Source organism: Nelumbo lutea, chromosome 5, assembly GCF_056320005.1.
Source record: "Nelumbo lutea isolate HS-2025 chromosome 5, American lotus-T2T, whole genome shotgun sequence".
In the NCBI taxonomy this organism is placed as follows: Eukaryota; Viridiplantae; Streptophyta; class Magnoliopsida; order Proteales; family Nelumbonaceae; genus Nelumbo; species Nelumbo lutea.
In genome coordinates, this window is record NC_142688.1 from 7,851,718 (window position 1) to 7,867,443 (window position 15,726).

The 15,726-nt window shown below is 42.1% G+C and overlaps 1 protein-coding gene across 1 annotated transcript; it reads right to left on the reverse strand.

Moving 5' to 3' along the window:
- Positions 1-1,235: 1,235 nt before the first annotated feature.
- APT1 (adenine phosphoribosyl transferase 1) lies at positions 1,236-10,021 on the reverse strand. The gene is made up of 6 exons (XM_088947667.1): positions 8,809-10,021; positions 8,430-8,540; positions 7,099-7,191; positions 4,216-4,365; positions 2,674-2,732; positions 1,236-1,584 (listed from the first exon to the last, which is right to left on the reverse strand). The coding sequence occupies exons 1-6, from the start codon at positions 8,888-8,890 to the stop codon at positions 1,531-1,533; spliced, it is 549 nt and encodes a 182-aa protein (XP_088803793.1). The 5' UTR covers positions 8,891-10,021; the 3' UTR covers positions 1,236-1,530.
- Between the last annotated feature and the right edge of the window lie 5,705 nt (positions 10,022-15,726).

The window sequence follows — 15,726 nt, forward strand, 5'->3', positions numbered from 1 at the left end:
AAGGTTCAAGGAATCCCGTTCTTTCCATCCTTGTTGAGAGGGGCAAAACTGCAAAAAGCGGCAATTCACTGTTGGTCCATTTTATGAAACATGATACGTGACTTAGTTTTAGTCCAAGTGTCAATTTGAGAAGTTAAGTGGGAGTTCGAGCTTACAAGTTTGCTAGAGGGGCGTTACAACAGTACCATTAAGCATGGTTTTAAAAAGCGACCTGGAAATGAAATCCTTCTGCTCACCGGTTTCTGGATTGGCGATTTGACCATCCAGTTCAAATGAACGGCCCGTTCTGACAAATAAATTAAAAGACACTAAAAAAAAATCAAAAACTGTTGAACGGGTCAATGGGTCAATGGTTTAACTGCTCGGATCAACAAATTGTTGACTTTTTCAGTGTTTTTTAGCCAAAAACTAGGTTTGAAGTAAAACGAAACCGATTACCTAAACAATTCCTGGGCCAAATAATCCAACCATCCGAATCAACAGCAGTTCTAAAACCATGCTACTAAGTACTAAGTACTAACTTACTAAGAGCTCATGGTATGATTTCGACCTCACTCTAAGTTCTAACTACATTAACATTGTAAATGATTTTTTAATAACTAATATTGTAAATGATTTGAGGGGCTATTTCATACCCCGTGGATAAGAGGGGCATGGCTCCCCTCTGCCACCCCCTGGCTCCGCCCCTGCAACCGGCAGTTGGTGGCTCGGTACGTATTTACTTGGTTCTACATCAAGGTTATGTTTGATTGCAGGCAAAACAAAGGAAAGTGAGTAATATTCCTAAGATATTAATAGAAAAACAAACCATACTCATAATTTCCATGATGTTTTGTTTAACTTGGAAAACAAACCTAAATAGTTACAAACATTTAAATTTTGGAAGATATTAATAGAGAGAAATAACATCCTACAGAAAATTAGTTATAGAAGGAATGTCATTTTCCTTACAATTAGTACTGTTTTAATATTATTTGAAAATGTTGATCTTCCGTGCTACTTAAGTGCGACTAAAACACCATGAATTAGCAACCTTCAGGAGGAAATCGTTGTTTTCATTCTATCTTACATGCAACCAAAGAAAGCCGGAATGATATATGTAGAAGTCGTCACTGAAATTTTATGAAGCACAACATTTGGCACCAACAATGGAACCGTAATTCGCCCTGCAATGTTGCTAAGCCAATACTATTTTTACACAGCTTAATGGTAGAGGCATACACGTCTCTAATCTCTTTGGGATTAACAAAGTCGTACTATTATGAACTTATTATTTGAATATGTTGGGCTAAATGTCCACAAACTTTTTGTCAGGTATCACAATCAAATCATTATCCCAACTACCTAGGATTTCCGGGTCTCTTGTAAGAATTAAATCAAGAAAGTGCCCTCTCAGTGCGAACTTCCTTTCCTCAAACTAAATCTCTTCAATTTTCCACACTTTTGGGCTTTCTCAAATAGAAAAAAAAAAGCTTGAAATGATTATTATGGGCATACAATACGAAATCCTCCGCGGTGAAGTTTACAAGATCAAACCGCACTTACAAGGACGAAAAGTGGTTTGTCTCCTAACCTCTCCCGGCCCTGCAATGAATGAAGTGAATCAATTTACATGTGTGCAACAGAACTAGGATAAAAATGTGCAAATTTCAAATGCAATTCATGAAGTTAGACGAATTTTCCCAATTATATCAGAAGTAGGAATTTTAAATTGTAATCTAAAGGCACAAGTTACCATCTATCATAGTTTTGATAGTCTCCATGTTCTAATGCCACCACAAACCTAATGTATTATCATAGTAACATAAGGCCCAAGCTCTGTGAAAAGGTGATCAACATATTGATGCTGGTTTATTTTCAAACATATCCGTGCAGACATATCCTATACTAGTAACCTATATGGATATATTTGTGGGCTTCTGGGGAAATCAGGGTTCAGAACCATTACAGCCCCGTCAAACCAATTTAACAGATCCTTCAGCATCCAGATGAAAAGGAGCACTACTGTCCATTATAGCTATGGCGCCACATCAAGAACTTCATCCTGCTTACACATTGAAACTGGCCACAATGACTAGGTAGGCACCCCATTTGCCTCCAATGCTCCACCCAACTCTTGCCCTCACCAGTTTATCATTCCTCCCTCTGCCTACATCAATCTATAGGCATTATTATCTATCAAAAAAATCTATGGGCATTATCACTGCCATCTCCTCTATCCTCCAATTGCCCTCTGGGACGGTACCCTAATTACCATAGAGGAATGAGTGAACCTCAGAATGCAAAATCACCTCTAGTCTAAAACCATGGCCATAGGATGACCATGTGTAGGGTGTTACCCACAATGATGTTTGTCATTATTGGGGGAAGTGTATGACATCTTCCATGAGTTCCATCCACACCCATTCTACCATGTCCCATAGTTCCTCTGAATGATCTAAATGAATAAACCTGCAACATAAGTTTCCGAACTGTTTACACTACTACCTCACTCCACAAATGTAACAAAAGCCCAAACACTTCCATCACAGAAAATTAGTTCTCCCGAACGGGGAAATCTTCCCCAACTTGACCATTTCTAGAAGCTTGGAACATCTTGGAAGGAGCCTATTAGATTAGACTTGGTAGCATTACATTACAAATACAAAAATATGCAATAAATAAGGGTCATACCTTTAGCTCTGGCAATTCAATGACACATGCACACTCGACGACCTCCACTCCAACACGTTCTGCATAGAAAATAAGGTAAGATTCTCAAAAAAGTCAGAGTAGACAAACCATAAACCAACTTTTTTTCACAAACTGACTTCACCAGTAAACTAAAATGGCAGAAAACTGGATTTTCTTGTTAGGGAACACCTTTTTTTTTTAGAAAAAGGGACCACCAAAAAAAGTCCACCATCAAAAAAGACGAACTAAAAGTATCATCTTTAAATAAATTGTGTATAGACAACCAATTTATAAGTCCTCTATTACCAAGTTTATCACCCCTCTTCAGATACTGATTTTTGATTAAAAAATCATATTGTTCCTCTTATACCAAATGGCCCACATAATCGCAAATAGAATTGTTGACCAGAAAACTTTCCCTTTCTTAGAAAAACCCGGGACTCTCTAATCTTGTAGGAGTGCTTTAACTGAGTATGAGAAGCGCCAGTTCAAATTTAGTGCCCTGATAAAATGAAGCCAAGCGGAAGCACTAGCAATGCATGAACAGATGAATCATTGACTCTTCCTCATGGCAGCACAGCACAGATCTTGAACATTAAACCCCCTCTTCATTAGCATTTCTTTTGTTAGACACTTCTCCAAAGATACCACCCATGTGAAGAATTTCACTTTTGAAGGAGTAGCAGTTCCCCAAATAGCCTTGCTTGGGAAATGACCCCTTAACTTTCCAACTAATCCTTCATATAAAGATTTAACTGAATTTCCCTGAAGACGTCCAATTCCAGCACCTTAAATCCTGAGATTGCAGGTTTAAATTCTGACAAGCAAGATAGTAAAATAAATTAAGGTTTGGAGAGCACAAGAGACCGTATAGAAATTCTTGAATCTCCAAATTTTACCTGATTTATGTTCTCTTTGAAGCCATACAAACTCCAATTTGTTTTCAGATAAAGATCATCACTTGTGATTTTACTATCTAAACGATAAACTACATGTGGAAAGCTTCAAACTCTAAACATTTTGAGTAGGAAACTTTTTAAACTCAAAATAGACATTGTCACACACCCAATTGCATTAATAATCTTCTCAAAATGCCTCTTTTCCTGCTCTGAAATCCTCAAGGCTACATGTCTCCAACCATCTATTTTACTATCTGGCATTGATTCTACCATCCTCCCTTTTGAACTCTCTATATTTTTCTTGGAAATCTTCATGCATTACAAATCTGTATCCCTGGTGCTACCATTACATAAATTCACAAAGTAGAAATACATATATGATCCCTCAGGTTACAAGACTATTTTTCAGACAGTTCTTAGACACCCACCTTTGAACTTTTTCTTTTTTTCCCCATATTAAAAGTGACACATCCAGGTATCATGGCAGTAAATTAAATTGGGGGGATAGAAGTAAAAACACTTAAGAAACAATTTCAAGATAAATTTCAGGGGGGAAACAAGGATATGCTTCCTGAGATCAACCCATGGGTAAACTTAGCTAGTAATAAGTTCAATTTGCAAATAGAATTGAATAGACAATTACCCAATAGCTTGATTGCAGCAGCTAAAGTGCCCCCTGTTGCAATGAGATCATCAATAACAAGGGCACGTTCTCCTGCCTGTACAGCTCCTACATGCATCTCCATTTTGTCTGTTCCATACTCTAGTGAGTACTCTTCTGAGATAACCTCCCCTGATGAAACATCAAAATCAAAATCTCATCAACTTAGAAGAATTTTACCAGTAGATCCACTTGAATGGAATTGTGAAAAATTAATCATTAACAATGCATTTAAAGTATTGACCAATACCAGAAAAGGTAATAGACATGCATCTCTAACTAAATGAATCAATTCCCAAGAGAGAAGCCTATAGCTGTAACATATAAAAGCCGCTCATGAATTTGACAACAATAAAGCCAAATAAAAATAAGAGTTCTCCATGTTGCTCTGTTTCTTAAATAGACTGATAATCTCCTAGAGAAAAAAAAAGAAGGAATGGATGCATCTCAAAAAGTGAAGAATTTCTAAATTAAAGGTCTAAGTTTCCTTGCCCGCTCTTGCAGGAAGTTTCAGGATCAAAGGCATATGAAATCATTCTATCAGTTTCACTGTTTTTTCTTTCACATAATCAAACCAACTAAATCACCTTTTCCATGACTTTGTTCTAATTGGTGTTAAAATTAATTTTCTTCAATTATACTCATTTCTAGTCTTTTCTTTCCTAATCTGTATTACTAAATGTTTGTAAATGGAAGTGACAAAGATGGAGAGAAGGCATGAGGGATACCAGAGAATACAAACATACAGAAACAAAAGATTGAATATGTACATAGCAGGGATTCTTTTATTTAGGCTGGTAATAGCCATGTAACCTTACCCTTTTAACTACTCTACCTCCCAAGTTCCTTACACATCCCCAGGAATAACACCTGATCTCTATTCACAATCACACCTTGTCTTGACTATGCATCAGCAAAGTTGTCTGATCTGCATACCTGATTATATTCTATAATTCTAGCCCTCCCATAATCTTGTATTTCCTTCAAACCACTACTTCATTCTTTCCACACATCAACCTGAGCACCAAGCTGACAAAACCATTAAGAGAGGTACAAAGTTTGGCCACCCCTTGGATCAGGCACCCCCATAATAAATCTGACCTACCTACCCCATGCCTAGCTAAGAGGTCTGAAAGAGCATTAGCTATCTGGGAATCCACTTGAACGAGGTATTCAAGCTGATAGAAAATGCTCAAAAAGCCTCTCTCTAAAAAAATTAAAAAAAAAATAAAATGGAGCCGCCAAGGCCCATCTAAGTATGAAGATACCCAATCAAATACAACCAGGCAGTCCCATCTTCAATCACTGATCAGTTCGACCCTTAAGACGAAGCAAAATTTAAGCCTTGAAGCAGTGCCAACTGCCAGCAGATTAGCCCTTAAGGAATTGCCTTCACCTACAGGACCCAAGAAACTGAAAAGAATGAAGTCTTTGCGATCAAAGTCAAGAAACCATTGAAGCTATAAAGAACCTGCCCTTAGCCCTAAAACTTATGACTTGGGAACACATTCAATACATTCTTAGTACAATGTGCATTGCATTGATGGATTTTTTTTTTTTTTTTGATATTTGTAATTTGAAAAAATTGCATTTGATCAATCACTGGCAATCCAAATATCAGCAAACAATGTATACCAAGGAAATTTTCTCTGTCTCCATCATATATGTCTGGTTAAGTCATTGCTATATTCACTCAAAAATGAAGCTTGAAAACCAAATATTGTTACTTCTAAAAACTTCATCATTCTTGTGACTGGAAACATTTTCTGTCTTTTTTATATTATACATATGGCATAAAACAGGATATGGGAAGGGTGACTGGGTTCCACATCATGCACTGGAGCAAAAGTTCCTTCTCCACATAGTGCCCTACAAAAGTCCGCTATTGGTATGAAACTAATATCAGCACAAGTTAAGACTCGGATATCTATGAGGATGTAACGATATGTTGCAACAGTTAAACTATAATACAAGGCATTGTTGAATGCAAACTGATATAATTAGAAGCAGGTGCCATTAAGAGGTCAAATGGCTAGTAACTGCTAGTAATCAAATGTCAATTATATTTTATCCTAATTGATCCTTGCCAATGGTAAAAAGCAACATATAGGATCCTAGTACAAAGGCCTAGAACCCCGAGTGTCAAGATGAATTACTAGGTTGTAGTAGGGCTTTTTTGCTGTAAACAGAATATTGATCTAGGCATTTGAACAAAATGAAGACCAAATACAGTTCTTATTTATCTACGTTTAATTTAGACTTGCAAGGAAGATTATTTATGATATTATTTATCTAAACCTTTCTACAATTTATAAGACCATTTTTACTAGCAGGATTTTTTTTTTCATATTTAAGTTTTTTCTAAGCTGGGATTCAACCTGTGAGTGTGAGATCATGGTTGGGTGAAATAAAACCATGTCTTGTGAAGACAGATTCCTACGAAAGTACATTCCCTATAGGTAAAACCTAAAAATGTAATAATACATTTTTTTTTTCGGTGTGTAACATAAAGATTCCTATGAAAGTAAATTTCCTATAGGTAAAACCTAAAAAAGTAATAATACATTAAAAATATATTTTTTATGGTGTACTGTGAATGGTGAATACTACTACTACAGATATTTTTCTTATATATAAAAACTCTTCCAAATAATTTCAGCCAAGATTGCCTTATCTATGGATAAGCTACATATTTTTAGCCTTCTGAAAATTAATAACTAACAAGTACTTCATTGGATTCCATTAAATATACAAAATCTGGCATTTGCATAGAACACAGATACACTAGCATGGCTAGTTATCCAGAATGGTCAATGCATATATACATATATATATAAAATTAAACAATACAAAGGGAGAAAATACCAGGCAACTTCTTGGGCTTCCTTAGAGGAACAAATTTTGCCCCAATAGCCAATGCAATAGGAGGACCAAATATGAAACCCCTTGCTTCAACTCCTGCAACAGGCATTGATGTCAAGTTCAAAGCTGGTAAAACAGCCTGAAAACCTAATTAATGAATGACTTCTTTAAATAAAGGTCGACCGTCATGACAAAGACCAAAATACCACTGTTAAAGACTAAGCTGCATAGCTCAATAACCATATTTGCACAAAAGCTGAGGCAAGGTTAATGCGTACATGAAAACAAGCCCACTGATTGTGTGCAACTCAGTCACCACTCACCAACAGGACTAAGTTATATATAATACCAAGTTTCTTTTCTGAGTTTTTTATGTCATTAAGCCATGGTTTATTTATCCCGTCCAATGAATAGAGGTTCTACTCCAGTCAAATGAGGTGTCACTTCATTCGCTGTATTATAGGGTTTCTGGACTCTGGGGCAATTTTAATAATAAAAGTAGTTTCTTTATTTAATTTCTTAATTATTCTAAATATAAAATTAGAGAAAATGTATTTCTTTTGTTATCTGAACTATTCAGCCCCCTTACATTATCAGGTTATGTTTGAATGATTTACAAATCTCCTCTTACTCTTTGTGATATTACTCTATTAGATAATAGGATTAACATGTCCATTAATACTTCTGATGTCTACTTTATTTTTTATTATGAAAATGTCCAGCTTCACCACTAACGTTCCTCAAAATTATGGTTGGAGAATTTTATTAGTGCACAATGTCAAACAACTGAGCACTATTCAGTTTTAAGGCATGTTTAACACATCTGTCATCCAATCTCCAATTAAGTACAGAATTCAAAGTTTTAATGGATCAGATGAGAAGTATTTGTATCGTAAGTTACCAATACAACTTAGAAGCGATTCCTGACTCACCACAACGTATTCCTTATAACATTGGCCACGTACAACAAAGATACAATATCATAAGGTAATGCAACTCTGCAAATCTGTAATGATAGCTTCCTCGCTTCCTTTTAAACAACAACCGCATCGCAATGATAGCTTCCGTAAATCGCATTCAATTATCTTGCAATAATAACTTAAAAAGAAATGGACAAACTACAGTCAACTCTGCAAATCTGCATTCTTAAAAGTGCTTATTATCTTTCCCTGGGTTTGAGGGGTCCTGTCCATGCTTTTTCCAAGCGCAAAAATGCCAGAAAAGCAGAAAAGAAGAAATAGATTGCTAAATATAACAAGAGCTTACAAGTTCACAGTATCCGTAGTAGCAGAAAAGCATAATCAGGTAACATTTCGAAGAAGGTGCATGGTTACCTGCAACAACAGATATGTTTTTGTCTCTATATCTCTCTACGAACATGTCTATTGTGTCTTTAAATGCCTTTGTATCAAGAAGTAGGGTGGTTATATCCTGAAACTTAATCCCTGCGAGTAAAAAAACCAGATAAAACCATTTTAACATGCTAAAATCATGCAAATATCGGAACACACAGAAGGGGGGAAATTTAGGGCTCCAACTTCTAACTAAAAACTCAAAACACCAATTTGTGGGTTGAGATTGGAACACCCGAATGAGATAGAGTTTCTTTTGAAATTCCCTAACCTGGTCTAGGTTCATCAAAAGCAGGAAAGTGAATAAATTGGGGTGATAGAACAACCAAAAAATACAGAGTAAGAAGTCAAGTTCCCTAACCTGGTTTAGGGAAGTCCGGGATGACTCGAATTGAAGAAGCAATTCTGGCAAGTCGATGATCGCGACCATCTTCGGCAGCCATTCCTTCTCTTCTCTGTTGGAGCGACTATAGTATACAGAACAGAAGCCACCAGCGAAGAAGTAAAAGAAGGGAGTGTGCCTTTGTTGCTGGTGTCAGGTTGTGTCGGTATCACCTATCAGGCTTTCACGTTCGAGTCCTCATTCCGTCGACGGGCGGGAATTTACCAAAACGACAACGGCCTTAATGACTATAATACCCTTCATCAAACATCTAATCTGCTAATGTTGTCCAACATCTAATCAAAACATCACCTGAAGTTTCTTACAATAATAAAACCTCCCCACTAGTTTAACTTTAGCCCTTCTATTTTCAAAAATATCGACAAAAACCTCCCTTCCGTTGATCAATCTGACAGAAAACGTTAAATGGATTTTTTTCAAAATACCCATTTTACCTCTGTACGAGCCATTGTATACCTATACTTGCTAAAATACCCTTTGCCCTTTCCAACCAACCACGAAAGCCTGTCTTCTTCTCCCTCTCATTATATCTTCTTTTTTAATCTCCTCCTCTCCACTTTGTCCTGTTTATCTTTTCCTCCCAAATGGATCAAAACAACTCGTCCTCAGTCAAAACAGTTTTCCCTGTATTGATCAATATCATCTTCATAATGCTCAGAACCTTGGCACAAGAAACTCGATCAGCAAACCCACAGTTCGAAGCTTGTGCGCCTAGAAATTGTGGCAAGGGCCCAAATATAAGCTACCCGTTTTGGATTCCTTCTCTCCAGAAATCCTACTGCGGCATTCCAAGATCTAAGGTCACCTACCAGAACAGCGAGCCCGTCCTTAAGATGCCAGACATCTTCTACTCAAACAAGATCTAAGGTCATCCAAGACATCTTCTACTCGAACAATTCATTCTAGGTGGTGAACACCAAGGCATTAAACAACGAATCCTACTTGGCCCCTCTCCACAATTTTACCCTCCACGGTACTCCCTTTGAATTTGGGGATAATCACTAAACCTCTTCTTCTACTACAACTGCTCCAATTCCCTCCCGCAAATCACTTGGTATACCCAATGACTTGTGCTACCTACCACTCCTTCGCAATGTTTCTATATGACGGGCAGTTTGGCTTGAATGAGGGATTTCTTTTGCAATGGGGTCCAAGTAATTGCATCAAATGTGAGGGCAGTAGCGGCCATTGTGGACTCTATAATAAAAATTTGTTTGCTTTTGCCCTGATGAACGGCATCGCTTAAGAGACCGGATCTGCTCCTCACACCTGGTGTCTCACATGCACATCTTACCATGCATTGGGAACATCTCCCGTACTCATTAGTCATTATTCATGGGAGATGTTTGCAATGCATGGTGGGTGGGCGTGTGAGGCGCCCATTTGTGAGGAGTAGATCCCGTCACATCGCTTGAGCTGCAGTGGTGATGGTAAGCCAAATGATCATCCATGTACTCTTCACATTTCTTCCCTGGTTCCTTTTAACAATTCTTTACCAATTTAGGCTCAGAGGAAGAACAGAGAACAACATGGTCTCTGTGTCTCCTTATTTTTACCATGTATTTTCCATCTTGTACCTAGGAAAACTGAATTGTGAAATAGGAAGCTCAATTTCCAGTGATCAAATTCGAAGTGGAAGTTAGTTATGTAGTGACTTGTGAGAATCGCCAATTTAGAGTGGTTACGACTCACAGCGCTATCTGAGATTCTGGTAAATTGTCATCCTGTTCTTCAGATTTCTTCCCTAGTTCGTTTGCTATGCTTGGTTTGAAATAAAAGGTAAGAATAGGTAGGGAAGCGGGAAGTTGCTTGCTTAATTGCCTGTTGGCTTACTTAGTCAATCGGTCTAGAAGGAGGGATCAGACGACTATTATAAGACTAATTTTCTCATGTCCACCAATGAGGGGTGATGGAGCGCAATCCGGCTGATCTTAGCTATCAACGATTTTGCCTCTGATTGGAGCAATGGGGAGCCTGAAATGGAGAAGATGGCACAAAGTTCACATACCTTGTTGTTGGGGGTAGGGGCCTTTTATAACCACTTCGTGCACTCACTCCAAGGCCTCTGTCAGGTTGGGTATGATTATCTATGTTTCTGCCAGTTCGGGTGTCATCCTTTCTGCTGGGACAGAACCGCCACTACTCCTTGTCGGAGCCATCTCTGTAACTGGAGATGGCGGTGTCAGGTGGCGGTGGCAGGTGGCCGTTTGAAGTGCGGCCGTCAAGCGTCAGATCCCAAATCAGTCAGGTGCACCGCCCCTAGGTATGAACTTCCTCGGTGCCAGGCATGGTACGGTTTGGTGTCCTGGAGGAAAAGTTCTGGAGTGGTGAGCGAGGTGAATTCTTGAGTTCGGAGGTATGTCCTGTATTGCCATAGTGTAGGCCAGCTCGGTGAGGCGAGTCCCGAACTGCTATAAGGCAGGCCAGTTCGGTGAGGTGTGTCCCGAACTGCTCTAAGGCAGGATAGTCTGGTGAGGTGTCCCGAACTGCTATAAGGCAGGCCAGTTCGGCGATGTGTGTTTCGAACTGCCATAGGGCAAGCCACTTCGGGTTTGACTTGGGGCCCAAGGGAGAGTTCGAGTTCCCAGTAGTGAGTTCGGGCTGTTGGTATGGAGTTCAGAACGTTGGTTCCTCTGGTGCTCGCACCTTAGGCGTGCTGTTGTGTCGAGCTGTTGCCTTTGCCACGTTGTGTAATTACGAGGTTGGGCCAAATTTTCCTTCATCAATTGCCCCCCACTCCTCGTGCCAAGGGTCATGCCCTGGCACGGGGAGTTTCACGAGGTGGTAGGTGGATTTGTCCCGGACTTCGGATCTTGATAGCGTGAGGTGCTTTGTCACGGTTCTTCGGTTTTTGGAGTGTCCAAAAAGGTGGGAGACGTGCATACCTGCTTACAAATGCTGACAGGCGTGGCGGCGCGTGCATATTTCAAATTTCAAAAAAGCACGCCGCTGGGAGACGTGACAGCGGGTCTTTTGATTTTGAAAAAAGCACGCCACTGCCGTTTGGAAGGCGAGGAGACGTGCATTGACAGTTGTCAGTTGCAGAAAGATGTGCGTGGCGCATTGTCAGTTTCAGAAAGACGTGCACCGGCACATCGTCAGTTTGAGAAAGACGTGCGCTGACGTTTCGTCGATTTCAAAAAGACGTGTGCCAATCACGTTTCGGTCTCAGGAGATGTGCGGTCAGTGTGAATGCGGGCCGTCAGATTGGCTTTGATCTGCATTGTTGGTTCTTGGTTACTGGGCTATAAATAGTAGGGGACCCCAGTCGATTTGTCACTTCTGCGATTTGCTTCTTGAGCTCGCGTCCAGGCCTTTCAGTTCGCGTCTAGGCTTGTTATTTTGCCTCTAAGGTTTTCTTGCTTGTTTCAGTTTCCGGAGCCTTCAAAACATTTTTCGGGTGAGTACTTTCCTGAATCCACCTTTTCTCCTCGATGTCTAGCTTGGATAGCTCAGGCGATTCTTCAAATAGGTCTGATGTAGGTTCTACGAACCGAGTCTCATCCCCCGATGGCCTTAGTGATCCTGAGGTGGAACTTGAGGATGACTTCGAACCCGTAGGCCGAGCCGCTTCGGGCAATTTGGCATCTATCTCTCGTCGAGGTCGGTTGCTAGATAGGTTTGGTGCTTCGACCATGATGCCCGAGGGGCTCCAATCTCTTATTATCTCTTACAATTTGCCTGGGGGGTACGCCTATTTCATTCCTTCAGGTAGCTTTCCTTAGGAATACGGTCCTTATGAGATCGTGATATTTCGGGAGCAGCTCACTGCGGGGCTGCGATTGCCTTTCCACCCCCTTCTCGTCGAGGTCATAAACCACTTCGGCGTTACCGTTGGCCAGCTTCATCCGAACTCTATTCGGAACCTGGTGGGGACAACCTCCCTTTTTGCGAATAGGGCTTCCCTTTAGACTTGGAGATATTCTCCTCCATTTTAATGCTCAAGAAACAAGCGGGTTTTAAGCTGTCTGCACGAACTTCCCAACAAGGTCCCGGCATGGAAGCGGGACTACTTTGGGGTGTGAAGTGCACAAGGGTGGCCTTTTCAGTCAGGGTGGGGGGAGGCCGCCCCTGATTCTGGTGTCACTCTTGATAAAGAAACGGTGAAGGGTCTCCGACAATGGGCACGACAAGGGTTAAAATGCCATCAGTACCTAATGGAGGCCAAGCTTATTGCGGCCGGCTTGAGTTCGGGTAGGTTCCTTGCTCAGAGGTTTCTTGTTCGCTTTGTTCCTTCATTTTTTTCTGATGCCGAACTCTTTTCTGCAGGTGTGATGGACTCAGAGAGGACTCGTGCGGGTGCCTGTTCCAAGGCATGAAGAGGAGGAAGCGGGTCGCCAAGAGAACTCGTACTGAGCTGCCCCAGGATGAAGAGTCTCAAGTTCCAAACCACACGTCGGAGGATCCGCCAAGGGAGCCCGAGGTGGCTCCTTCAATGCAGGAAGCGGTAGAGGCCCCTTACGCCGAGACCACTCACACGGGTGCTCCCGCCTACTCTAGTGCTCCTGCTTACTCTAGGTCCGCCCATACGCGAGCTGGGCCCTCGGGTTCGGGAGCTCAAGGGGAGTTCAGGAGCGTGCTGTCGCCGAACTACGCTCTTCAGAAGAGTAGGGAGGCCACTTTCTCTGAGGAGATCGCGGCGTGGACCGATCTTCCATTGGATCAGATCGCCTGTCGTGTCGTAACTCATGCTATGGTGGTGAGTCAAATTTCTTGTCGGTCCTCTTTGTTTTCATACTTCTTGTTGTCGTTAATCACTTGTTCCTTTTGGTAGGTGAACTCTTCTATTCACGCCTTAGCGGCCCAGGTGGAGAGGAGCTCGAGGCAGGCGCGATCTGCCAAAGAGGCTTTTCGTGCCGCCGAGGCGAATACCCGAGCTGGTGAGGCGGCCGCTCATGCTGCCGAAGAGGCTGCTCGCGTTGCTATGGCCAGGCTGCCGAAGAGGATACTACTAGGAACTTTCTCCCACCTGTTGTTGGCGGGAATGGCCCCAGGAGGTCGATGCATCATTGCGCAAAGGGCCATGGGCTGGTGAGGTATTTGAGGTCGGAAACAGGCTGATGGTGGATATTGGCGTGCTTCTGACACTTGTCGCTGGGGCTGCACCCTCTTAGCTGCATTGCAGTCCACAGGGAGGGTTCCATCTAGCAAGAAGCTCGCGAGTGGGTCAATCCACCTCGGCCTTGCTTCAAGGACGGGAGCGACCTCCTCTGCCCCACCGAGAATGCTAAGCCGAGGTAAGTCCTCTATGTACACGGTTCTCATGGTGTTGTGACTTGTGCTGGCTAACCGGGACAGAGCGTCGGCCTCAGTGTTCTCTGACCACGGGATTTGCCGAATGAAGTGTGACTGGAAATTGAGCAAGGCCTCTTTTACTTTTGCTAAGTATGTGATCATGGAGAGCTCGTGTGCTTCGTACTCGCCCGTAACCTGGTTGACCACGAGCTAGGAATCGTTGTAGATGACTATGTGCTTTGCTCTTACCTTCTGCGCTTGGTTTAGCCCGGCTATCAGTGCCTCATACTCTGCCTCGTTGTTGGATGCCACAAACTCAAAATGTAGTGCGTATTCCAATTTTGTGCCGCCTGGGGCGCATAAGACTATTCCAGCCCCGCTGCCCTGCTGGTTCGAGGAGCCATCTACGTGAAGGATCCAGGGCTCCTCATCCCAGTTCGCGCTCGACCTAACCAGGAGAGATGCCACACTAGCTACTAGTTCACGGGGTTTAGACTCTATTGGCTTGGGAGCTCCGGGTTCACCCGAACTGGGGATCCTGGGCTCAACCTACTCAGGGGCTTCGAGGCTGAACGTGCACTCGGTGATAAAATCTGCTAAGGCTTGGACCTTAATGGCAGTCTGTGGTTTGTACTGGAGGTCATACTCGCTGAACTCGATGGTCCACTTCGTCAGCCGACCGGAAACCTCGGGCTTGAGCAAGACTTGTCTCAGAGGTTTGTTAGTCAAGACGAGAACGGTGTGAGCCTGGAAATATGGGCGGAGTTTTCAAGCTGAATTTACTTGTGCGTATGCTATTTTTTCTATCTGCGGGTATCTCATCTTTGCTCCCTGCAGAATTTTACTAACATAATGGACGGGCTGCTGGACCCGATCTACTTCCTTTATTAGTACCGAACTGACCACCTCGTCGCTCGTCCTCCTTGGGTCTGGCTAAGGTTGGCACAGTGGCGAGGTAGGTTTTTAGCTCGTCGAACGCGAGTTGGCAATCTTGGGTCCATTTGAACCCTTTGCATTTGATTGCCTTAAAGAAAGGCAGACAGCGGTCTGCCGATTTGGACATGAAGCGGCTCAGAGCGGTTATGCGGCCGTTTAGCCTCTGAACCTCTTTTACTTTTCGGGGTGGTCTCATATCTATGATGGCCTTTATCTTGTCCGGGTTGGCCTCAATACCACGCCAATTAACAATTTACCCTAGAAACTTACCCGATGTGACACCGAAGACACACTTGTTTGGGTTCAGTCTCATTCTATATTGACGCAAAATTTGGAAGATAGAATCTAAGTCTTTTATTAATTCCTGCGAGAACTGTGTTTTGACGACCATGTCGTCTACATAACATTCTATTTTCGTGCCAATTAAGGGCCGAAAAAGCTTATTTACAAGTCCTTGGAAGGCTGCCCCAGCATTCTTTATTCCGAAGGGCATGACCTTGTAACAGTACAGGCCGAACTCGGTTATGAAGCTGGTTTTTCCTCGTCGAACTGGTCCATCTTGATCTGGTTGTAGCCTGAGTAGGCGTCCAGGAAGCTTAGCAGCTCATGTCCCAAGGTCGCGTCCACTAGGCGATCAATTCGAGGCAGGGGGAAGCAGTCTTTTGGGCAAGCTTGGTTCAGGTCGGTGTAGTCGACACACATGCG